The sequence below is a fragment of the Pelobates fuscus genome, chromosome 8 (assembly GCF_036172605.1).
Source record: "Pelobates fuscus isolate aPelFus1 chromosome 8, aPelFus1.pri, whole genome shotgun sequence".
In the NCBI taxonomy this organism is placed as follows: domain Eukaryota; kingdom Metazoa; phylum Chordata; class Amphibia; order Anura; family Pelobatidae; genus Pelobates; species Pelobates fuscus.
In genome coordinates, this window is record NC_086324.1 from 41,133,835 (window position 1) to 41,161,717 (window position 27,883).

At 38.0% G+C, this 27,883-nt stretch overlaps 1 protein-coding gene across 1 annotated transcript in view; it reads left to right on the plus strand.

The window, feature by feature from the left end:
* The window catches only part of METAP1D (methionyl aminopeptidase type 1D, mitochondrial), a 140,126-nt gene extending 112,243 nt beyond the window's left edge, over positions 1-27,883 (plus strand). The window contains exons 7-10 of the mRNA XM_063428643.1: positions 16,218-16,315; positions 24,990-25,037; positions 27,291-27,369; positions 27,561-27,883. Of these exons, the coding sequence (XP_063284713.1) occupies positions 16,218-16,315; positions 24,990-25,037; positions 27,291-27,369; positions 27,561-27,639 (304 nt within the window). The 3' untranslated portion in view covers positions 27,640-27,883. The remainder of the gene's footprint in view (positions 1-16,217; positions 16,316-24,989; positions 25,038-27,290; positions 27,370-27,560) is intronic.

The following is a 27,883-nucleotide window of genomic DNA, read 5'->3' on the forward strand; positions in this document are numbered from 1 at the left end:
TCCAGATCTGATTTTTTTAATTATTTTTTTTCCCTTTCCCTCAACTTTTTTTTTCTTTTTTCTATTTTGTCTATTCCTCCATTTTTGCGCCATGCGTTCTTGTTAAAGTCATTTTCCTTTGTGATGTTCTTTTTTTCCTTTTTTCCTTTTTTTTTTTTTTTCCTTTTTTCTTTTTTCTTCTCCCCATTGAAGGATATGAATGTAGAAAATTATCACAATTACTCATATAATTGGGCCTCTTTGTAGCAAGTGCAAATCCAGCAGCCTTTCTCCTCCATAGAAATGGTTTCATTATAGGGTTTTTCATATTCCCTGACACCATCTACACAGAGAAACAGGCGTGCAGATGAGATGTACTTAGAACAGCGCAGATCAGTAAGGTCACAGTAGGAATAATTAGCTCTGCTATGGAAAGAGCTTGTAGGCCTTTTTACTGCTACATAAATGTACTGTCCGTGGCTTTTAGTCACAGAAAAAAACTTACTAACAAATGGAACTCCCGCCTACTACTTTGAAAAAAAAATTTGTATCAACACTACAATTTTCTATCATTAAGACTAATAACACAGAGCCTGCTATACATCAAGAGGAATAAAAAGAAAAATCTCACATTCAAGTGGCGGCTGGGTGCTGACCTTTGTTCCTTTTTGTGTGTCTGCGTGTATGTGTGTGTGTGCGTGTACAACTTGACAAAAAAATAAGGACTCACGCAATAACAATACCTAGGTGAACAGGAGCTATACTCCTGTTTGTGTGTTTGTGCATGTGCATGTTTGTGCCACCTTGTGTACAATCAGTTGCCACCTTATTGAGTACCTGCTTCTTAAGGCAAATAACCAAACTGCAAATTAAATTACACAGACCTGGTCAAGAGGTATAATTGTTGTTTGCCTAAATGTTAGAAAGGGAATCATGGACCTTGCATGGTCTTAGTGGCTTTGACATTGGTATAATTCTTGGTTCCAGTTAGTGGTGGTCTCAGCATTTCAGAAACCTCTGACTTCCTAAGGTTTTGACACACGAAAGGCCCAAGACTTTACAGAAAATGAGAAAAAAGCAGTGAACTGTAACACAGCAGGTAAAATTTCTTGTTAATGAGAGAGGAGAATGGCCACACTTGTTCAAGCTGAAAGGCCACGAATACTCGACCACTCTGTATTACAGAAATACTTGTCTGAATGCACAACCAGAAAGTCAGTAAGATACCGTTGACTTGTGGGAGCTTGCCTCTTCCTGGGCTCCTGGAACTTATTTTTTGAGACCAGGACCTACCTGGCAGCAACGTGGAACTCTGAGCCAGATTGAAATATGACCACAGCCCAATCAAACTTTAAAGTGTTGTTGCTCACGTTTGGTGCCTCCGATCTGGGCGCTTTTTGGACAGTTTGTGCCTGGGGTCCAGAGCTATCCAAGGATATATGATATATTGGAGTTAATTGTGGGGAGCATGATGTTTTGGAGTAAAAATGTCAGATGCCCTGATGTCTGGTAATTATTTAAGTCAACCCTTACTTCTTCCAGACTCGGAAACGCCAGGGAAGGTTTGTATTGTTTGAGTTAATGACCTTACGCTAAGGATGTATGTATACATATGATTGCTACTGCACAGTAAAACATGTCTGTTTTAGGGATCGACCGATATTGATTTTTTAGAGCCGATACCGATATTCTGTGAACTTTCAGGCCGATAGCCGATATAATTTGCCGATATTCTGTACATTTACCATTTTGGAAAATAAAAAACTATTTCTAAAGGTAAATGCACAAAATATACATGCCACGTGTAGTGGATGCAGTGTGTTTAGACAGGGGAGCTGTGTATGTGTGTGTAGCGGATGCAGTGTGTGTGTAGCGGATGCAGTGTGTGTGTAGCAGATGCAGTGTGTGTGTAGCGGATGCAGTGTGTGTTTGTGTAGTGTGAGTGGTGTGGATGCAGTGTGTGTTTGTGTAGTGGATGCAGCGTGTATTTGTCTAGTGTGTATATAATGAAAGCAGTGTGTCTGTGTAGTGTGTGGGTAGTGTGCGTAAAGTGAATGCAGTGTGTGTAAAGTGAATGCTGTATATACTAAATGCAAAGTGTGTGTGTTTGTGTAGTGTGTGCATATAAGGAATGCAGAGTGTGTGTATTTGTGTTGTGTGTATAGTGAATGTAGTGTGTTTATATAATGCAGAGTGTGTGTGTTTGTATAGTGTGTGTATATAATGCAGAGTGTGTGTGTGTGTGTAGTGTGCATTATACAAACACACTACACAAACACACTGCATTATATAAACACACTACACAAACACACTGTGTATATAATGCAGTGTGTTTGTGTAATGTTTATATAATGCAGTGTGTTTGTGTAGTGTTTATATAATGCAGTGTGTTTGTATAGTGTGTGTGTTTGTATAGTGTGTGTGTATATAATGTAGTGTGTGTATATAATGCAGTGTGTGTGTATATAATGCAGTGTGTGTTTGTATAGTGTGTGTGTAGTGTGCATTATATACACACACACTATACAAACACACTGCATTATATATACACACACACTATACAAACACACTGAATTATATACACAGTGTGTTTGTGTAGTGTATGTGTATAATAATAGTGTATGTGTGAGGCGGCGTTTTTTTATATATATTTAATTATTATTTCTTTTTTGTTGTCCCCCCTCCCTGCTTGTTTCCTTGCCAGGGAGGGGGGATATGTTAATCCCTGGTGGTCCAGTGGCATTAGTTTAGCGAGGGGAGGGGCGGTGGGGTGGGCAGCAAGCGTTTACTCACCTTCCAGCAGCTCCTCCAGCTCCCCAGTGTAAATCTCGCGAGACCCGCGGCCGTCAGAGCTGGCCGCGGGTCTCGCGAGATTTACACTGGGGAGCTGGAGGAGCTGCTGGGAGGTGAGTAAACGCTTGCTGCCCGCCCCCCCCTGGACCGCTGGGCTTGTAATGAGCCCGGCGGTCCTGGGAGGTATTATCGGCAATATCGGTATCCCTATTGGCCGATACCGATATTGCCGAAAATACCGAATATCGGCCGATTATATCGGTAAAACCGATAATCGGTCGATCCCTAGTCTGTTTTACTCTTCATTCAGCCATGGCTGATGTTTGGGGACACTGCTATAATCACTCCAGCTATTCTGCTCCAGCGAATGGAAATCTTTTGAGACATTGAGTGTTGAGTCCCATAACAGCGAGGTCACCACAGCGAGGCTATCATACAACCATCATACAGGTTGTGAATAAAATATTCCCTCCAGATTAGAGGCAATGCAACACTAGGGATATACTTTCTTTTGCAGTAAAATAGGCCAGCAGCATTGTTTGAATAAAAACTTTAAAAGATTAAGCCCCTTCTCTTCCCTCCGCTTCTTAGCCATAAAAGGTCCCCAAATGCCCTAGTTGTCTGCCTGTCTTTGGCAGGATAGTTAGTCATGTCAGTTTGTTTTTTGTCATTGTGGTGAGGCAGTTGTGGCCAGGGAGGGCACCCCTGGATCTTTGCTTTTACTTTTGTTTAGGTGTCTTGTCCGCTGTTTAGTTTAGTTAGGTATTTTTTTCTTTTTTTTTTTTTTATAGAATGTCTAATCTTGAACGCTCTGAGAAACCTGTAGAGCAAAATCTGTCCAATTTGAGACACCTTATTTATGCGTCCTGCAGTCAGCCTATGCCTTATGAGTATGAAATGGAAATCTGTAATATTTGTTCGAAAGAGGCAGCGTAATAATCTAAGAAAGCTGTAGTATCCTCTTTCCTGGTTCCAGTCCAGTCTCCAACATCTTTTGGTGAGATAAGTAAGCAGCTATTCAAACGGCTAAGTCATCTATAACCCCTGAATTGGACTTTAGACCCTCTTTTAGAAAGAAGAAGCATAAACGGAAAGAGTCTTTAGACTCAAGTTCCGATTCCTCAGGTTGCTCTTCTTTAGAACATTTGGATATTTATTCTAATGAGGAATTTGCATTTTCCATGACTTCTTACATAAGCCTACTTGCACCACCTTAAGCTTAAAGAACTCATGCTTAGAGAGTGGAGATATCGTTCCAAGAAGGCTTTTATTACTAAACACCTTTTTAGACTACATTTTCTGTTAAGGAAGAAGACTACAAGAATTTGGAAAAACTCTTGTAAGTTGACATATCCATTGTACAGTTGGAAATGGCATATGGGAGTCTCAAGCAGTTTGAAGGATGTCATGAACAAGAAAGCAGTATTTACTTTAAGAAAAAAATTTCTAACCAATGCTGCACAGAGTAAGGCCTTGATTCTGGGATCTTCCAAAGCTAAGGCACAATGTCCCTGGTTCGCTCACTGGAAAAAAATATATGTGGGAGAATCTAACGCATCTAAAGTTGGACTTCTGCAAAATGTTAAATCTCAAAAAGTCAATCTTCACATTACACAGAAATAATTCCATGTGGAGACCATTGTTTCAGTCACACATATCATTAAAGAAGGGTCTGGTTGAGTTCTTTGGATCTAAAGGATGCCTATTCCCATTGCAAAAGAAAGCAGAACAAGATTTTGTATTTCAGTAAAAAGCAAACTTGTTCACTACCAGTTCAGATGTCTTCCCTTTGGCCTTTCCTCACTCCTTGAGTTTTCAAGAAAATTCATGGAGTGATTGCAGCAGATCTGAGAAAAGAAGGTCTTCACATTGTCCCTTGGACCTTGAAAGCATAATCAGCAACAAAACTTCTTCAGGGTGTCCAAACAGCTTCAAAGTGCCTAGAAAAACATGTCTGTATTCTAAATCATCAAAAGTCAAAATAAGTTCCCACAAGAAGAATTAATTTTCTAGGTCTGATCATAGATCCCTACCTCATGAAGATTTTTCTTCTTACAGAAAAAATAAATAAGATAAGGGTAGTAGTACCTGCTCTAAGGATAAAGACAATCTGTAGTATACGAGAAGCTATGAGTGTTCTGGGTCTCTTTACAGCAACCTTTCCTGCTGTCAACTAGGAAAAGGCAAGAATGAGACCATTACAGAGAAATGTTTTGGAAACATGGAACAGAGAATCACTAGATCAACTTGTGAACATTTGTCCGGATACAATAAAAATTTTCACTTGGTGGGAACATTCAATATTTCTTTCTGAAGGCCTTTCTTTAAGGTTAAGAGAAAACGTCCTTTTTACTACAGATGCTTCAATGGGCAGCTGGGGAGCATACATGGGAAACCTGTCTCCAAAAGGCCAGTGGACAACTAAGAATTCCAAGAAATCCTCAATCTTCAGGGAACTAAAAGCAGTATGGATGGCTCTCTTAAATTTCAAACACCTCAATCTCCATAACATGTTCAGATTCACTCAGAGAATGCCACTACAGTGGCCTCCATTAACAAGCAATGATGGATCCATTTCTCCTCTCTGGAGAATCTCTGTGCAAAGATTATGATGTGGGCAGAATTCCATATTCAGTCTCTGACAGCAGTCCATATCAAAGGGAAGAGCAACATCCTGGGAGAAGCGTTAACCAGGAATCATCTGGAACAGGCAGATTGGTCGATCACACCTCAGATGTTTCTAGAAGTTGTTAATCGATTTGGCAAACCAGAAGTAGATCTTATGACCTCAAGAATCATCAGAAAAGTCAAGAAATTTCCCTCAACATCTCAGGCAATCCAGATTTCATAGATACCTTTTCGGTTCCTTTGATTTTATTCTGGCATATCTATTCCCTCCAATTCCATTGATACCAAGAGTTCTACAGAAAATAATCCACGAGCAGACATGTACCCTTCTTCTTTGTCACTATGTTTCTGCTCATTATAGAGATTTAAAATAATATATAAGTAAACAAAATGTAATCAGAAACACATGCAACAAGTTAAAAAAATATTTGAACACGCAAATAGAATGCATAAGGCAATATCTGCAAAGAAAATCATATTGATATTGATTTAAAACAGTAAAACCAATCTAAATCTACCATTTTTCTTTTTTATTATTCATGTTTAAACAATATATCACACACAAAATAAGTCATTCTAAAGCCATCCATAATATACAATGTTTGACAGTTACTGTGAATTACAATTACTACGCTTTTCACTGTACCCGAGCATATGCAGTGCTATAAATTATCTTTTATTTCATTCCATCGAGAATGCTTTGGAATAAAGGAGCATGAGATAAAAGTTCAACTGCTCAAGTGAGTGATTTATATTCTGTTTGTAAACTAGACACTGTCTCTCTTTCAGTGAACAGACATTTCGTTTTGATGCATTTTTATCTATTATGAAAAAGGTGTGTGTGTGTGTGTGTGTGTGACTGATAGATTTATATAGCATGTAATCGATTAAATTACTGTTAAGATGACCTTAGTGTCCCAAACATTTTGCAAAATATCCCTTTTCGTTGGCCAACGAAACATTTAAAAATGTTTTTTTATTTTATTCTCATTCAGTTTAGAGTCCAAACATTATCTGCTGTAGTTATACAGATCAGTATATTTCGTATGTATATTCATATTGCACTAACATGACTGATTAAATTGGAAAGGAGGGATGTTTGTATTATATTTACAAAGCACTAGTAGGTATAGTTATATACAGCATGCACGACAGTCAGGGACAGATTTGACAGAAGACACGGTTCACAGCTGCCTACAGTCATATCTCTGCCAGGGGCAACTACTTTGGAACTCAGAATGTGAATATAATTGGACACCATATTTTTCTCTGTAAGAAGGAGAAACTTGCAGGCGTCCAACAGGCTCTTTTTCTCTGGCATATCTCCCGACATTTCAAATGGACAAAGATGGACACTTTAATTTTAGGGTGTGAGTTGAGAGGGTGGCTTGGGATGTCTTGTTCTGAGAAATTGTAGGACTTACTAAATTGTATGCAACTAAAATTAATTTGAAACATAAACCATGTATCTTAACTACACAGACTGATTTCTAAACTCATTTATTGTAGTTTAAAGACACATTACTGGTAGTATTATTGCTGTGGAACTTCTTGTACATTCAGACACACCAACATTATGGAGCTTCTAGAAAAGAGGGACATTGGGATAGAAAAGAGGGACAGAGGGATTTGGGCAGGTAATATCTGTTCATAAAGCTCGACTTAAACTGATGACAATGTAGCCTTAATTTGGAGAAATGTGTCACTGTTTGTTGAGTAATTCTCAAAATATTCCAGCCCATTATGGGGATACTCCTCCTCCAAAACAACTACATCTCTGGAGTCATATCATGGGTGCTGTCTTACCTTAACACCCTAGTTTGTCTCTGTGGCCGTCTTCACTGTCTTCTTCCTTCTCTGCTCGGTGAAGGGGAGTAGGAAACAAAAATGTGATGAGTATTCTCAAATGGAATATTGACTGTTGTACTGATACTGGGATACTGACTGTAGTACTGATAATGGGATACTGATTGTAGTACTGATACTGGGATACTGATTGTAGTACTGATAATGGGATACTGACTGTAGTACTGATAATGGGATACTGATTGTAGTACTGATACTGGAATACTGACTGTGGTACTGATACTGGGATACTGGCTGTAGTACTGATACTGGGATACTGACTGTGGTACTGATACTGGGATACTGACTGTAGTACAGATGCTGGGATACTGATTGTAGTACTGATACTGGGATACTGACTGTAGTACTGGTACTGGGATACTGACTGTAGTACTGATACTGGGATACTGATTGTAGTACTGATACTGGGATACTGACTGTAGTACTGATACTGGGATACTGATTGTAGTACTGATACTGGCATAATGATTGTAGTACTAGTACTGATACTGGGATACTGACTGTGGTACTGATACTGGGATACTGACTGTAGTACTGATACTGGGATACTGACTGTAGTACTGATACTGGGATACTGACTGTACTACTGATACTGGGATACTGATTGTAGTACTGATACTGGGATACTGACTGTAATACTGATACTGGGATACTGATTGTAGTACTGATACTGGGATACTGTCTGTAATACAGATACTGGGATACTGACTGTAGTACTGATACTGACTGCACTACTGATACTGGGATACTGATTGTAGTACTGATACTGGGATACTGATTGTAGTACTGATACTGGGATACTGACTGTAGTACTGATACTGGGATACTTACTGTAGTACTGATACTGGGATACTGACTGTGGTACTGATACTGGGATACTGACTGTAGTACTGATACTGGGATACTGATTGTAGTACTGATACTGGGATACTGACTGTAGTACTGATACTGGGATACTGGCTGTAGTACTGATACTGGGATACTGACTGTAGTTCTGAAACTGGGATACTGATTGTAGTACTGATACTGGGATACTGACTGTAGTACTGATCCTGGGATACTGACTGTAGTACTGCTACTGGGATACTGACTGTAGTACTGCTACTGGGATACTGACTGTGGTACTGATACTGGGATACTGACTGTAGTACTGATACTGGGAAACTGACTGTAGTACTGATACAGTGATACTGGCTGTAGTACTGATACAGGGATACTGACTGTAGTACTGATACTGGGATACTGACTGTAGTACTGATATTGGGATACTGACTGTGGTACTGATACTGGGATACTGACTGTAGTACTGATACTGGGATACTGACTGTGGTACTGATACTGGAATACTGTCTGTAGTACTGATACTGGGATACTGACCGTAGTACTGATACTGGGATACTGGCTGTAGTACTGATACTGGGATACTGACTGTGGTACTGATACTGGCTGTAGTACTGATACTGGGATACTGACTGTGGTACTGATACTGGGATACTGTCCGTAGTACTGATACTGGGATACTGACTGTAGTACTGATACTGGGATACTGATTGTAGTACTGATACTGGGATACTGACTGTGGTACTGATACTGGGATACTGACTGTAGTACTGATACTGGGATACTGACTGTGGTACTGATACTGGGATACTGTCTGTAGTACTGATACTGGGATACTGACCGTAGTACTGATACTGGGATACTGACTGTAGTACTGATACTGGGATACTGACTGTGGTACTGATACTGGGATACTGACTGTGGTACTGATACTGGGATACTGTCTGTAGTACTGATACTGGGATACTGACCGTAGTACTGATACTGGGATACTGACCGTAGTACTGATACTGGGATACTGACCGTAGTACCGATACTGGAATACTGGCTGTAGTACTGATACTGGGATACTGACTGTGGTACTGATACTGGCTGTAGTACTGATACTGGGATACTGACTGTGGTACTGATACTGGGATACTGTCTGTAGTACTGATACTGGGATACTGTCTGTAGAACTGATACTGGGATACTGACCGTAGTACTGATACTGGGATACTGACTGTAGTACTGATACAGGGATACTGACTGTGGTACTGATACTGGGATACTGACTGTGGTACTGATACTGGGATACTGACTGTGGTACTGATACTGGGATACTGACTGTGGTACTGATACTGGAATGCTGTCTGTAGTACTGATACTGGGATACTGATTGTAGTACTGATACTGGGATACTGACTGTGGTACTGATACTGGGATACTGACTGTGGTACTGATACTGGGATACTGTCTGTAGTACTGATACTGGAATACTGGCTGTAGTACTGATACTGGAATACTGGCTGTAGTACTGATACTGGAATACTGGCTGTAGTACTGATACTGGGATACTGACTGTGGTACTGATACTGACTGTAGTACTGATACTGGAATACTGGCTGTAGTACTGATACTGGAATACTGGCTGTAGTACTGATACTGGGATACTGTCTGTAGTACTGATACTGGGATACTGTCCGTAGTACTGATACTGACTGTGGTACTGATACTGGCTGTAGTACTGATACTGGGATACTGACTGTGATACTGATACTGGGATACTGTCCGTAGTACTGATACTGACTGTGGTACTGATACTGGTATACTGACTGTGGTACTAACACTGGGAGACTGACTGTGGTACTGACATCATCAAAATGGCAGATTTTTAGCCAATTTAATTCTATCACATAGGGAAAACATTGAATTGGCTAAAATCAGCATGGGGACGGGGCCAAATGCCGTTTTGGCCAATCAGGACCTCCTCATAGAGATGCATTGAATCAATGCATCTCTGTGAGGAAAATTAAGCGTTTCCATGCAGATCGTGGGGACGCTGAACGGCAGGGCTGACTACTGTGGAGCCAGGAAGCTCCTCCAGTGGCCATCTAAGAAGTGGCTACTTGGATGTGTCCCTAGGGGCAATGTAAACACTGCCTTTTCCCTAGGGGCAATGTAAACATGAAAATGCTTAACTACATTAAGCTGTCGTTTTTCTGGTTTGTCCCTTTAAGTCATCAAAGCTTGGAAAGCACAGAAATATTTTAAAACCAAATGGAATATTTTAGTCTTTAAAAAATACCCTAAACAAATTAAACAGGTGAAATGTCCAACAACGTGTCCTAAAAACTTTAATATGACATAATTACAGTTATCTTACATCACCTGCATCATTGAATTGTAGTATTTTTGTAAGAATTCAGTCGATTACCAGTAGTAAGTACTGAAATGGAGCCAGAACAATCACTCTGTAGTTACTGCAGACTCTAGGCAGTGCCCTGATGGGGAAATGTCACCAGATACTGTGTGAAAGGTTTCTATCACTCTATTATATAATCAATATCTGCTATTCTGTTAAATCAAAATGTGTGTGATTCATCTCAGTGCAGACCTTATGACTGTTTTCTTTAATTCATTTGTTCCTTAGTAGTAGATTACTGGTATAAAACGATACATAACAAAAAATAAAAAATATAAGAATGTTTTTAGCACATAAGTCCAAATCCATGGACAGTTTTCACAATAGAACACTTAGTAAGCTTGAATTTAAGAGAGCTGCCCTTCAATTACCGTAGTCTTATTAATCTATACAGCAGCCAGACTTTGTATTATACATCCTCTCTTTTCACCGATTCTCATTGAGCAAATATATGGCGCATTGCATTAATGTACTATATTATGCCTTTGTTTGAGAAATTGGACCCTTGGCTGGAGAAACTCAAGATACAGCCTCGCATTTCTACAGTGTAAGATATAGGAATCTGATGCCCTCAGCCACTTCCAACTGGTCAAGTGCCTTGGTATAACCAGTCTGTCTGGCGTAAAAAAATAAATCCAAATTCTACTTCAATCATGCATTGAAATATAGCTTGACATAAATGTGATGTATGTATACAAAAATTACCTGTACCCTTGGATCCTATTGTAATTATGTATTGACTTGTGACAGTTCCACTTCTCCTGGGCTTACTGGTATTCTTTAGACTCTTGATGCAATTCTCCATTGTATATCCATGGTGTTTCTCCTGATTCCTATTCCTGTATTAAGTGCTCGCTAGGCAGGTGTAGATATGGGCTCAAGTCTTTCACTTCTGCATCAGTCATTACTCTGGTACACTTACCATACCAGCTGTATCCACACAATTATATAATGTTATTTAGGAATTCTTGTTTTATGTTGAAGAGAAACACAACCTTTCACCTGTTGAGCTTCATTGTGTCTGAAACCGAAGATCCAGTTCATTTGACGAAGCAGTTCCTTTGACGATGTCTTATATATCCATATGACATTTATTGGTGGTGTGTGTTACGTAGCTTGCTGATTATTGTATCGTATTGTCTATGCTCATTCCATGTTTATCAAATTCATATATCCTCAGAACTCTACAGTTAACTAACCGTTTTGGGTTCATTAGCTGAACGCCAGCACATTGATATTTGCCATTATGTTCTCAAGGTCTGCTTTGGATTTGAAAGTGTATCTGAATCTGCTGACATTCTGCAGGCTTTCTGGTTCATTCCTTGTGCAACCGGGTATTTTTATTCCAGCACCTACGTATCCAGGATATTTTGTTGAGTTACTGTTCTATTTCCCCTTAAATTAATCAGTGCGGTAGAATATGTTGGGGTGGGAGTATAAAGATGAACTGTTGAGCAGTATAGAAAAGGAAACCACCTCAATATTGAAGATATATTGAGAGCAATGGTATATCTAACATTGCTAAGCCCTGAGAGCATGCTGTTGGGACAGTGCCTATGCACGTGCCTTTTTAGGTGGGTCCCCAAGAGATTATAAGCCATGATGATTTAGTTGCTATAAAGACTTTTCTGGTCTGTGCTTTCTCGTGATCAAGATTTCTGGAGGCCATCAGATCCCACATCAGCTAAACGTGCAGTACTTTTCTTATGTATTTGTCCATTGACCAACCAGAATATTTTGCTTAGCTTTGTATATACCTTGTGTCACAATACCTGTATATTTATTTCTAAGTTGCAGCCTGCCCATGCATTGTAACCTTGGGTATTCTTAACACATTTCCATTACATATTTAAATCCACTCCACACGTACATCAATTACGTACTTAAGTTTCCGATTCGGTATACCATTTCAATTGATGTCTTCTGGATTATTTCATCTTGTTTGCTTTATTCAGACATCTGGATTGTGACCGCTGACAAATGTGTTGGCCCATATGATTATAGGAATATTTATCTTATTACCTTTACTATAGATTCCTTCTAGATATTGTTGTATTTTGTTGTTTACCACTGTTGCCTCAGTACCCTGCTTTAGCTCCTCTAGCATATTGGACTTCCTCTACTTCCAGCATGTAATGCCAAGCACAGCCAGTTAAATTTTTAGGCATTGCACCTCACTCAGGCACTGCATATAATTCTGGACCACATGAAAGATCCTTCCAAGATTTGTACCTTTTTTCATAATTTTATGTAACAATGGCAATCCTTCTAACGTCTTACAACATTTATGTGCCTGAAGCGACTCCTAAACACTGCTGAATGAGAAAACAGGTGTCTGGGTTTGTTTGCAACAGCTTTACAAACAGGATGCTCTTATACCTTTCGGTCACTGATCACCAGCCTACAAGACTAGATAGGTTTCATTATTTTCAGACTTAGCAGTACTACTCTTCTCTCCTTAGTAAACATAATATACGCAGAGATTTGATGCAGTTTGGACCCTTTTTTCCCCTCTAAGGCTCATATAGGCGGCTCTACTTTATATTTTATGATTCTGACAATCGTTTCAGATGTTCCTCTCAAGTTTGTCTCAGTTTGTGAATCTGAACTTTAGGTTATTCTTTCTGAGTAACAGTGGACAAAATATTTATACTTACAGACCAAAGTTCAATTAGTTTGAAATATCACAAGCTGAATTACATATAGTTAACTTCTCAGTACAGAATCCCAGACGTGCTTCATCGTATCTTTGAGGTGGTCTCTGACATGTGCTGGAAATGCGGGCAGGGGTGGAGTCTGCACTAGTCTTTATATCTGGTGGTCTTCTCCTATTCTTTCTTTTCTTCCCCCCTTGCTCTTCTTCCCATTGACTTTTCCCTCTCCCCAGGCCAATTTATTGATCTTGACCCCCCCCAATTCAATTCTAACTGGACCATCGCTGTGTTGGCTCTTGCTACTGTCATCCTCATTAATACTACCTAATACTACCTAATAATACTAAGACGTGAATCAGGAATTGAACACCTTCTTTGCGACATTGCTACCATTACACATATTATATTATCCTTCCTTTTTCTTTAATATTAAATCTTGTTGCAATTAAAGTTTGTAAAAAAAAATATATATATATATATATATATATATATATATATATATATATATATATATATATATATATATACAGTCCAGAAAGCTGAAATTTGTAGCCTGACATACATATTGGGGAAATTATTTTAATTGATATTAAGGAATAATTATAATTATATTAATTGTAGTTGTCAACTTGGTTTTATGAAGGATATGTCAAGTCAAATTAACATAATTTTCTTCTGTGATGAAGTGAATTATCTAAATACATCTAGACGAGCAGCTTCCAACTGATGCTGTGTATGTAGATTTTAGTAATGCATTAAATAAATAAAAGAGATTTCGGAAAAAAATATTGCTCTGGAATTGAAATCTGGATTAAAGATAGAGTGCAGATGGTTGTTGGCAATAGAAAATGTTGAAAAGGACAACATTGCAATTAGGGAACCCCATGGCTGGACCTAAGTTCATTTCACTTTATTCATATCTCAATAGAAATCTGTACATTTATAGATTAAGTGTGTTAGAACCTCTGGCTGGCAATCAGACAACTAGTTATGTAGGCATTCAATTGTCCAGAGCAGTTGCCTTACAAGGACTTGTCAATGATCTGCGTTGGGAATTCTGTGATTGGAACTTTCATTATCAAAACAAAATATTCATGGCTGCAAAGGGTTATATGTACATATTGATCAAGAGAAAAATGTATTGCAGTTTTGAGGTCCCTCTTTGTTGAGTAACTCAGAGATTTAAGTGTGTTTTCAACCTATATAACAATATCCTACTACTATTATCAGGTTTAGTAGTTGGGGGGAAGGGCCTGTACTATAAATGATCTCTGCGCCACTCAGCATCTGCTCATCGAGATACATTGAATGTATACATTTCTATGGAGAACGTTCAGTGCCTCCATGCAGAGCGTGGAGATGCTGAACCCCAGTGCTGCACACTGTGCAGTATTGACACAGGAAGCAACTCTAGTGGCCGTCTGAGTGACTGCAACTAGAGGTGTCACTAGGCAGCAATGTAAACACTGCCTTTGCTCTGAAAAGGTAGTGTTTACATTAAAAAGTCTGCAGGAACTATGGACAGCAGAACAACTACATTAATATGTAGTGGTTCTTGTGAAGATAGTATCCCTTTAACCCCTTAAGGACACATGACATGTGTGACATGTCATGATTCCCTTTTATTCCAGAAGTTTGGTCCTTAAGGGGTTAAAGTTTTGTACTTTAACTGTGAGAAAAAGAATAATGTTGCAAAGCGAACAAGCTATCACCAACTTGCTTTTAATTTCACACAAATTATACCCAGTGACATTTATAGATATGCCGTATTTAGCAGAACGCTATTTCCCCAAATTAATTTAATAGATCCTAATGAATAGGGCATGCTTATGATAACAGCACATCTGCATATGATTTGCATTACATTTTCTGTAATCCCTTGTCTAATGCAATGCTTTTAATGTGACGTGTACCTATGTTAAAGTGCATCGTTTTCAGAGGTTGTAACATTTAATGGCCTAACGAACCTCAGTAAATCTGACCTTCGTGCTTTACATTTAAGTGTTAACTGTATACAGACTGTATGAGTGTCTGGTGCCACAGATTGCAACACATCTCTATTAAAAGAATACATTCCAGATTCCATGCTTCTCTCTGCTGTAATGCTTGACTGTATCACATTAGGTTCTGCTTTCTATTACCCCTTACAGACATATCCCCAAATAGCAATCCGAAATCCTCCTTATAGTGACCGGGAGTCATAGTTCCATAGTTACGTAGCTGAAAAGAGACATGCATCCATCAAGTTCAGCCTTCCTCGCATTTGTTTTTGCTGTTGAGTTCCAAATGAATCAAAATTCTGTGGATGGTGATTATTTATCAAATGCAAAATTTTGTGAATTTAAAGATGAATTGCAAAATTTCAGCAAAATTAGCCTAGATGTGTCTATAGTGGAGATATATAGTACAGCTTGGAGGAAAGACAAGACAGGGGGGATATGATAGAAACATTCAAATACTTAGAGGGAATCAACACAGTAAAGGAGGAGACTATATTTAAAAGAAGAAAAACTACCACAACAAGAGGACATAGTCTTAAATTAGAGGGGCAAAGGTTTAAAAATAATATCAGGAAGTATTACTTTACTGAGAGGGTAGTGGATGCATGGAATAGCCTTCCAGCTGAAGTGGTAGAGGTTAGCACAGTGAAGGAGTTTGAGCATGCGTGGGATAGACATAAGGCTATCCTAACTATAAGATAAGGGATTTAGAAAACTGGGCAGACTAGATGGGCCAAATGGTTCTTATCTGCCGTCACAGTCTATGTTTCTATGAGATGGAAAATTATACCAAGTCAGTTCTATGCCTAAATTTTGCAATTCCGTTTTCAATCCACTGCAATCAGTTGTTTAGTGAATTAACCATATTGTGTTACTGTTTGGTTTTTATTATGTTTAAGTTAAGAAATAATATGGTCTTTATTATAAAAGTATGAAAGTATATACTCCCAGATATTTACTAGATTAAAGCGTGCTAACCGAAATAACATCATATCCTTAAATCTCAGGTTTAAAGCCCTTGCATTAAATTTGTGCATTTTCTCGTTTATAAAGCCGAATTGCCGCAGAGAATGGTTATCGAGTTTGTCCTCATTTTGTTGGCCACGGAATTGGCTCTTATTTTCACGGTCATCCTGAAATTTGGCATCATGGTGAGTAAATATAGTTACATGGTAAAACCAACTGTTTCAAAAAGCATGCTACATTTAATTTCAATTATTTCTGACTAGAAACATATACCCATATTATTTGTCCCCAGCTTTGTGACTCATTATAGTCTAAATTAATCTTTTTTTTTATTTTGCTTGTTTTCCCAGGGAAAATGCTTAGATGCTTGATGCATCAGTGTGGGAGAAATAAATGTTTTCAGTGTGAAATTACATTTTAACAAAGTGTATGTTTATGGCAATAATAACAGAAGTTTAATTATGGGGCTCTGGGCTAAGCGGACTCCTAGAAGCCAAATACATGCATACCAGTCCTGTTTGTAGGTGTTTAGCTCGTGCCGACTTGGCGTTTCCTCAATTTTTAACTTATTTCACAATTTCCACTTGAAGATACGTCAGTGTGGAGTCAGCCATTTTTCATCCGCATATGTAATTTCAACCCTTTAGTAACCTTTATGAAGATATTAAAGAGCTACCCCATCAGAAAACACAGATTTTGGTTAGAGTAACCCATTTTGAGGATGTCATCCCCCCCCCCCCCCCCTCAAATAAAAATGTTAAAAAACTATTTTCCCTGGAGAGGATGGCTGAACACCACATGGCTGTACAAAAGGACCCAGGGGCCCCACTGAGCAGCGAGCTTTACATGGACACAGCAAGTATATGCCACCGATGCCCGAAACAGGCATAGGCTGAGGGACTCCTTACCTGCATAACCCAGCCCCCAACCTGGGCCCAAAGCGGTGCTTCACATACCCCCCCTCCCTGCGACCACATGCTAAATAGTTTACGCTTGCATCCTGTACCTTTATTGTTCCCACTCTGGCAATAGTAAGTCACCTGCCAGGCCACCCAGTGGAACCTCATTTGATGTAGATAGGGAAGCAGTAACACATCTTGTCTGCCTTTATAATCTATGCCTTAGCTGCTGACTCCACCTGTCTACAATGTGTTCTAGAGATCATATAAATACTATAAAAAATGTGACTAATCTCTAACAGTTTAATATCTTATATTTTGCAATGTGCTAGCCGTTAAGCGACCATCGCTTGCTCCTTCTATTGTTAGCATAGATAGACCAAACACGTTTCTATGCCGTATACTCACAGAACCACGCTATGCCTATCACTTCTGTTTTATAATATATACAATTGTGCAGACATTCCACTTGCCATGTTTGAAAATGTATGAACTTGCGTGTGACTGCTGTTGTGGTTAAAACATGCACAACAAAAATAAAGAATTAAAAAAAAAAAAAAAAAACTATTTTTAAAAAGCTAAAACTCACGTCTGTTCCATCACCGGGTCTAAAATCTCCCTGCAGTCCAATCCTCTTTACCCGACGTAACGACACCTCTGGAAAGGTGGATGGACTTAGAGGAAGGGCAGAAGCAGTACAGTGGTGGGGCGTGGGTGTCATCATTAACTGTATTGCGCTAGCATACTGTGCCTGCTGGAGCCAGAGTTCTATTTTGCACAGAATTGACATTAGCCATCCTGGAACTTCGTTCTAAGCTGGCTGCTGATGCTGCCACGTGTGGTGTAATACCTTTGGCAGCTATGGGGTTAATCTCTGTATGGGGAGCATTTTAAAGCAGAACGCTGCAACTACAGATTCAACTGGCCATGACAACTTCAAATCAATTAAGTGGAGCTACCCTTTAAGAATAAGGTTGAAGAGAGCTTGTAAAATCAGTAGCCAATCCATCATTATCAACTACAATATGTATTCAAACTTCTAAACTTAATTGCCAGTCAGTGATGCTGCCTGAACTTTTATATATTTGTAAAAAAAAAAAAAAATTTTACCTGTTCTATTTTTTTCGTCCCTAGTTTTATACTGGGGGGATAAGTCTGTCTGTCAGTCTATTTATATATCTTTATAAATATCTCTAAATGCAGAAAATGATGTTTACCATATAGCTAAATGGTCACAAGAAATTCTGTATCAGTGCATTCTAGTACCCATTGTACATTATTACATTCTGTTCTAAATGTTATGATCCTTTAACTCCTGTTCCCAATCAGTCTCCTAAGTTAATATTTTCTTTGCTTTTCCGGTAAATAGGAACATTTTCTTCCTGCACTTACTGCTGTCATATTCCTGTGCATTCCTCTTTTCTGTACTAGTTCTATATCTTACCTTTTTCCCACAAATTCCCGCAGCCCTTACCTGGCTGGATCAATTTTGTTATGGCTTCCAAGCTCAAAAAGTCTTCTGTACTCTTCCCTCTACTCACCCTATTTTAATGGTTGACGTTAGTTCAAACTTTTCAAAACAATCGCGGTCCCATTAGACTTACCGTATTTTTAGCTCCATAAGACGCACCTCACCATAAGACGCACCTAGTTTTTAGAGGAAGAAACCCAGAAAAAAAATATTCTGAACAAACTGTCCCATAGTGTTTCTTACTATGGGACAGTTTGTACAGAATATTTTTTTTCTCCCCTGTCCCATAGTGTCCCCCCCTTCCATAGTCTCCTCCTCTCTCCCATAGTCTTCACTCACCCCCTCCCCATAGTCTTCACCCACCCCCTCCCCATAGACTTCACCCACCCCCTCCCCATAGACTTCACCCACCCCCTCCCCATAGACTTCATCCACCCCCTCCCCATAGACTTCATCCACCCCCTCCCCATAGACTTCATCCCCCTCCCTCCCCATAGACTTCATCCCCCTCCCTCCCCATAGACTTCATCCCCCTCCCTCCCCATAGACTTCATCCCCCTCCCATACTGTCCCCCTCCCCTTGTCCCATTATTACTTACCTGTCTTGTAGCGTTGGCCGGCAGCACAGGGCGCACCGCGGTAGTGGAACTTGAATTTCATGTTCCGGTTTCCGGCGGGACTGAAAGGAAGTGCGCACTCAGCTTGTGCACACTTCCTTTCAGTCCCGCCGGAAACCGGAACATGAAATTCAAGTTCCACTACCGCGGTGCGCCCTGTGCTGCCGGCCAACGCTGCAAGACAGGTAAGTAAAGCTTCATATTCGCTCCATAAGACGCACAGACATTTCCCCTCACTTTTGAGGGGAAAAAAAGTGCGTCTTATGGAGCGAAAAATACGGTACTTGCCTGGCATACTAGACATTTAAAAAAACATACATTAGTTGTTAATTTGTATTATGGAAGAGACATAATATTGCAAAGATAAAGACATCATACGATGCAACCAAGTATAACCAACGCAAGTCTTTCTATAACAATATGAATTCTTTTCTGCTTTCTGGTTGCATCATAAGTGATATCCCGTAATTGGCAATGAGGTCATGTAAATGAAATAGTGATGACATGTACATTAAAGAAAGTGATAAACATCTTAATTACGGTCTCCTTGAGTTAATAATGCTGTTTCAAAGGACCCCAATGTTGCTATCACAACTCCTTTCCCTGTTTTCCTGGTTTAATTGTCCATAATATTAAAACCTACTAACCATCTAATGAAAGGTATAGGGACTTGTATTCAGTTTGAATCCCTAAACTGTTCAAGAGATCAGAACTTTCATTTTTCGGCTTCAAAACCGAGGGGTACAAATACACACATATCGGTACAAAGATACTGAAATTTGTGCAATATTACACTTGGCGTATGTAACAATTGTACGTCACTGATATGCAACCCTTAATGCAAGATCCATTATTGAACTTAAACATCACTGCTTACCTGTGGAGAAGAAACAAATATTAAAAAGCGGTGTGAATGGTACCATGCAATTAGAAATAGCGGTAAAATCTAATCATATTATAAGCAAGCTCATTTTATGACATAAATTATATCTTTTCAACATTTTGTATACTGGCTTATTCCGGGTATTATATAAGATCATTTAATTAAACGGGTACATCTCAGGGATGAGAACAAGATTCAGTGACCTGTGGACGCAGGGTTTTTTGTAGCACTTTAGTCCATCGGGTTAAATTATTCACACCCATTAACGCATCCCCTTTTAAATGTACTCCTTTAGTATACCTCACTGCTTTCCCATTGCGGCATGAGAATCGTAGGACACGGAATTTATTGAAATCGAAGGAGATGTAGTCAATAGAAAGTAACCATAGAACCCCAGATATTTGTGGAGCAAATTTAGCAAAAAACGCAGATTTGGGGAAAAAAGATCATAAAAATGAATGTTTATTTATAGCCAGTGTGTCTGTTTTTGCCTAGATGAACTTGTCAATTCACTAGTAAGTAAACCTGTCCTTGTCTTTTTGTATTTAACGTTGTGTGTAATGTGAATGTAACTAGGTTGGGGAAAGCAATTAGATGGGCGAATGTGGCTAGGTTGTACTATGTGCTTTAAAGGCTGATTGAGTGACTGGATAGAAATATGAAAGAATAAAGATTTATGACTGAATTCCAATTTGTGATGGGTGCATGTGCATGACTGGGAGGGGAAGTGGGTGTATGTGACTCGGCAGGTAGGAGAATATGACGTGATGGACGACTGGATTGCAAAATGTGAATGGAAAGGGGTAGGTGATGTGACAGGTAACTGTAAGAGGTTGTATACCTGAAAAGTCAGTGATTATGTGACAGGGTGGTAGGTGTAAATGACTAGAAGTGAAGTGTGGAGTATGTGACAGGGTGGGAATAAGTGAAAAAGAGATGAGGTGGAAAATATGTTACAGGGTGTCTAGAAAACAGTAGTCACATGCCTTTCCTATGATCTGGGTGGACTATCTGAGGTGGAAGCAGACCCCCAGAACTGGAAAAAAAATGGTGGCACCAGTCATAGAAAGATTAGGATCCCACAGGGCCAGTTTGGGTCCCCCTTCACTCCTAATGTAGTGAAGAAGAATTAGACCAAGCTTGGACCCGTATCTTCATGGCACCCAGTCCCTAGGCATTAGGTGGCCTCCATAGGTCGCCTTATAGTTAATCCAGCTATGGAAGCAGTACTCAGGCAGGCCATAGAACACATCACAAGTATCAGGGCAGGAGTTACAAACCATTGGCAAAACTGTGCCCTCCATTGAATACACTATGCCAAACATGTACACTGAGCACCCACCTTGGCTCGTCTTTCCGTTTCCTGTAAAAATAAACTTTGGGGTGGTTGTTTTGTTGTTGTTTTTTATACAACACATGAAGGCTTGACAGTAAAAGACCTTTATGTGCATATAATACAAACAACGTATTTTCCACTTTTGTAGTCCTTTGTGGTTTTCCCTAAATCAGGGTTAGACAACCTTCAGCACCCTAGATGTTGTGGACTATATCTCTCATAATGCTCTTACATCCGTAATGCTGCCAACTATCAGGGGAGATGTAGTCCACAACATGTGGAATACCGAAGGGTGCACTACACCTTGAGTTATAGAAATCTATGTTTCTATGTTTCTAAATTGGACAGCAGAATTGCAAATTAAAGGCCATCATATGAAAAATTCTCAAATTCGGCAGTTGTTTTTTTAGCTTATCTGTTTTGGTATAAAATTCCTTTCTTGATTTATTAAAGAAAACAAATCTATCATTATTTTACTACTTCAGTTTGGTCTTTCTAACTATATAATAGAAATTAGATTTCTTGGGGAGTTTCAATATATTTTTCTAGTTAATTCACTAAATCTAATTTTACATATTTATCGAAAAACCCCACTGAGTATGTTTTGCTGTATATATTAGTTATATTCAAGAATAGAATATAAGCCACCAATAGCATAAGGATTCTAAAAAAAAAAAATAATAACACACGGCAAATTAAATTTCAATATAAAATCATTTTAGCTGGAAAAAAAAAATCTGAGTAGCATTTGAAAGCGTACAGCATTTATATAAATTATGTACATGAATGTTCAACTTAACCTGTTTGCCCTTATATTTCTTGTCCTCCAAGGGTGGCCTAATTGGGAAACAGATCTTTGGTTAGCCCTTTCTTAATTTTAATAGAAAACCACAAATAGTTGTTTCCTCTACAATCTAAACACACTTAAAAGCGAGTTAAATGCAGCTAAACTTCAAGGATGTTTTCTTTTGTGAAATTAAATGTTTGACTTTTGCATTCTGCGCAAATTGTGGTCACACAAGCATGAAGCAAGGGAACCACAACACCAATTCATTAACGGCTTGAAGATGGTTATGGTGATGCTTGACGACCGCTGCAAAGAAATCAGGGCAGCTGTTGCTTTGAAAGCCTTTTATTCACGTATTGTACTGGGGAGAATTGATACAGGCTACTCAACAGAGCCTCCATTAGTATCTTTGCAGCAGAACCTCAGTGGGAGCAACTAAGAAGAATTGTGTAAAAAAAAAAAAAATGATTTCACAAGTTTTCCTCTTATAATGCTTTTGTATTTATCACACCTGAGTCATTGTTTATTTAAGCTTTAACCCCTTAAGGACACATGACGGAAATATTCCGTCATGATTCCCTTTTATTCCAGAAGTTGTGTCCTTAAGGGATTAAAAGCTAATGACTGTCCATTCCATCATCACAATTTATTAGCTTTTTTTTATACTTCTGATATTTTGGCAGCACATTACAAATTGACAGTAGGGTACAGGTTGCAAGTAAGGCCATTGTCTTAGTGTAATTAAAAGCAAAAGGCCATGCGCGCCCGAATGTTGAATTGATGCACCTGTAACTTTTTGGACACCAGGACTGTACAGGTAAGCAATGTTAACTAGCAATTTAATCATAACATTAGCAAAGCTGCAAAATTGAGCTCCTCCCTTTGTCCCTTTAAGTACCCTGATCCAGTTTAGAATGCCATATTTACCAGCCATTAATAGGACCCTACTTAATGTTACATATGTAGAGTTCTTTCAATGTTAGAATAAGGACAATAAATACCAGATGTGTATGACAGCATAGGCAACCATTGATCCTTAATAATATAAAATGAATATAAACACATGCATTTTGCTCAGGGATAAAGTATAAAAACTCGTTGCTCATCTATAGAGAGTACCATACCAACTTTACATATAATTAGGAATAGTATATATTTTTTTCTATCCAATATTTCAATTGTTAATGAGTTAATTCCATCTGCAAGGATGTTTGTAAATACAGATTGGACCTGTAACCTGAATATGGATGACAGTTTACTGTTGGGATGGGTGACATTTCAAACACCCATATGAAAGATTGTTTAATCTGATTGTTAAAGCACCACCAGTGTTGCACAGGGTTTACGCGATTTATTATTTTCTGGAAATGTACTGCTAACGTGTTTGGTATATTAATGTAAAATATGTGTTCTAGATGTGTATTACGATTAGCTATGTAAATGTGGAATATAGCAGCAATAAGTCAAATCAAGGCCTATCTATACATTGCAGGTGGACCAACTTGAAAAAAACATGTTCTCTCCTTCTTCCCATACCTCCACACTTTGCATATAGCTAAAGATCAATACTTTTATTTGATCTGAGGTGGCATGGAGAATTGGGTTGGTAACATAACTCCCCAAACATTCTGAAATGGGAAATAAAAATACCTTGGTGGCAATATTTGGTACAACTGAATATATGTCTCCCAGTGTATGACTACAGATGATAAATGGTACCCTATGGACATATGTAGAATCTCTGGTGTATGTATAGTTGTGATTTAAGCTAAACCAAATATTTAATTACACTAGTTACTATAGGGGGAGGTACAGTCTTAATACATTGAATTAGCTTGTTTAAATTGATGTCCCTTTTTCATGGATGCTTTCCTAATTCCTGCTGATATATTGACTTATTGATTCTGGCATTTAAAGGTTTCAGATTCCTACTGGTGCAAACTCTTATTCTACAGTTTGCTACCTGACATGTTTCTTCCATTAATAAAAATTACTCTCAAATTTCCTGTAATCAGAATTCATTTAGTGTGTACTGACTACGGGGAAAGGTGATGTTTCGATTCTTGAGAGGGAAATGTAGTTTGAAAGCATAAATACAATATGGTAAGTTTCATACATCCCAAATCTGCTTGTAACTGAAAAAAAAAATGATCATCGGTTGCCCCCTCTCCCCCCACTTTAGAAATTACCTAATTACACTTTTCCATTTGAGGGTTACCCCTTCCACCACCATGTTTGTAACAAATAAATAATAAAATAAGCATGACATTTGTTTGAAACAGACAGCTGGTCATTAATTTTTCTCTACAAAATTTAGGTAATTATCTGTGTTTATCCGCAGAGTCCCTCTGCAGATATCCCCAGACACTGAATGAAAAGAAATGTTTATCTGTAGTGTGAAAAAAATAAAAAAAATTAACACAACCATGAATATTGGGAAGAAAGTGTTTAATTTACCTAAATAATGAGTTGACACCAACGTGCATCATTTTGGCCAAAGTAATAAAAAAAAAAAAAAAAATGAATAATAATGTTAAAGACCAGCTTAACATATAAAAATAGATTAACAAAACATTCTGTTTAATTTGACTCACTAAGCAAATACTAATTAATGTTAGAGGGAGGGGACTGTGTTAGAGGCTCCATGGAATGAAGGTGACTGTATTAGAAGGTTCCTATTCCATTTAGTGACTGTGGGTTGCAGATAATTTTGATATGATTTTTTTAAAGCACATTAAAAGCGTCCCCTCCTAACAAACCAATCCAATACAGTGATGTTCTAATACTACAAAGCTGTTCTATTAAAATCATGCTATAATAATATAATACGGTTTAAAATGCTCTTTTTTTTTTGTTGTTATTATAGCCAATGACAGTGATTTGCTCATGGAAGAAGGGATGGCCTTTACTGTGGGTCAGTATACTTAATTACTTGTGTCCTTTTTCAAATTGGTCAAATTATCCATTTCACAGTTCAGTGTATCTATTCATAATTCAAAAACTCATTTAGCACAACCTTACCATATGTGTCTAAATATCAAACTAACAGTTTGGGAATCCACTTTCTGAGTTCTAGTGACAGAATCCATGTTAACTTTTAAAAGATGCGCCTGAAATTTTGATGAGAAGTGATTGGTTCTAATTGGTTTAGAGGGAGGGGTCTACAGAAGGGTTCAGAGGTCAGAGTAGGCTTGTAATTAGCTATGTGCTATTTCAACTATATTCCATTGAGTTTAGATTTGCTGAAGTAGAATTCTAGTCTTGACTAAGTAGCTCTAAAACTATTGAAATGAATGGTACAGAGTATGCTTAACCTTTGGGTAACTTTGGTAGACATTTAAGAATTATTTTATTTTTTTTAAATGTACATTTGACATATACCCTCAAACTAATATTTGGAAGTGTATTTATGACTTACCATGCCCATATTTCCATGTGTTTATCAATATTTTTTTTTTCCCCCAGCTCATCTTATTCACAAAAAGCAACAAAATGTCTACTAATTGTTCCATAAATAAAATAACATATTGAACAATAAAGTGGCATTTTCCATATAAACAACACTTTTAGAAGAAAAAAGAGCTTTCAATCTGTTCTCAAAAAGGAGTTATTTTAAGTAAATGCAATAATGCATACAATTGAAACGAATAATATTTAAAACGTGTATTTAAAATTTAAAGTACAAAAGTACAAACAATGATTGTTCAATAAATATACCACAGCAGCATTGCATGCAGGTGATATAGTATTATTTGTAAACCAGTGATTTTTTTATTTTTTTTTGGTATTCCCAATATACTTCCAATCTCAGAGACATAGAACAGGAATCTGATTAAACATCACACCCACACCACATAATGTCACAATGAGAATATCTGTCCCTATTTGGTGACAGATTTGTGGTGTGGAACAATCCACCTGCAAAATAAAATGTCAATAATTAAAAAAGTTTAGGGTGGTATTTAATTTCTGCTCATAAAATATTTCTGATTGTCAACATGCTAATTTATATGTGATTTTATAAATTATTGTTTTGTGGTTTTATTTATTGTAATTTTTACATTTTTTTTCCCCATTCTTTATTTATATTGTTTTGCTTTGCAATGCCAAATTAGTGGCCTTATCCCTGAATTCTCAGACTCCTTGCCCCATATGGTACTCAGAGGTCTAACACTTACATCTTGCAATAGGTATCTTGTTAAATGTGTTTACCTTCAAACCATATCACAGCTTAAAGCGTTTAGCACAGAGAATTCAGCCTCACTAACCTTTGACTCTTCCACCAAGAAATCTGTGTTGGACCAAAAACAGAGCATCCTTCTGTTATTTATCTGGCATGATTAACCCTTCAACTGAACAGAAGCCAGATATCCCAGATCAGCAAACAGAGCAATGTAGCAGTGTGTTTAAAAGATGTTTGGCCATTCATTTGGTTGGCAGACTTTTCTACAGAGATTCAAATATATGCCAATCACACAATTTGCTTTCTGGTCCCCGATCCACTACTTAATCTGATCCATACAGGCTTACAGCAGTGGCTAATTTTAGATCACACACCTTTGATATCCCCTACTCCTAGACTTCACTTTTCTTTCTGTAGGGGTCGATTTACTAAGTATTGAAATTAATATCGATTAGCAAATTTTACACCAAAGTAACCAAGTTTTGAAAAACCGCTGAATTCAGTATTTTTTTTTTTTTTATCACATTAATTTTGCATCAAATGTTGATTTCCCATGGACATTAATTCAGTGTTTAGCAAGTGAATCACTCTGCCTTCCTTAATTTTCCACATACTCCAAAAAGTTTGTTCGATGTAGAAATTTTAACCCTTTTAATACCACAGGGACAAAGTGTTAAACTGATTGATTGCCCTGCAAGCTCTCCAGTTAACTCTCTGTTCTTTCTGAAGGCTGGGTTAATTTGTCTGCTTTATTAATGGGTTAAAACCAGCAGTTTCTGTACGAATTAAACAGCAAATGATTTTTTTAAAGCAATAGTTCTTGTCTGAATTTACACTGTGTGCAAATATCCTTTACATGTTAGAATTCATCGTGTTTGTCATATCTCAATTATCCGAATAATTGCAAATCACAGGACTGGGTTTTTTTTTTTTTTTTTTTCAGTCGATTTCATGTTTTTCTCTTTTCCTTGTATCACATTTCAGAACCAATTATAATGGAGGGATCTGCAAATTTTAAAATCCTCAAGGACAAATGGACAGCCATATCTTTAGACAATAAAAGGTGCATTTTTAAATTCTATTAATTCTAATGTTCTTATAGAATTGTTTAATGATTCCATTTGACCAAACAAGTGTTAAGGTTCTTCCTTTTAAATTGCAAAGTGTATATATATATATATATATATATATATATATATATATATATATAATTTCATATCTCTAATATCTGTTTAATATTTATATGAATTTCAGATCAGCACAGTTTGAACATACCATATTAATTACACCAGAAGGGGTGGAAATTTTGACCAAACGACCAGAAGAAGATTAACAGAGTGACTCTGTTGCTTTAGCAATGAAAGGGTTAATGCAAGGTGTACAGGACTCCCAAATTCTCGAGCATGGAGACCTCTGGTTATTCTGCAAAGTGGCCATTGTCTGGCCTTCATCAGTCTGACTTTCCACTGGATTTACTGACCCTGGTCCCCACTAGACACATGGATTGTGAGATGGCTTAGTGTCTGTTCTCATAGCATAGTGTGGATGTACATACATGTATCAACTGAAAATATTAA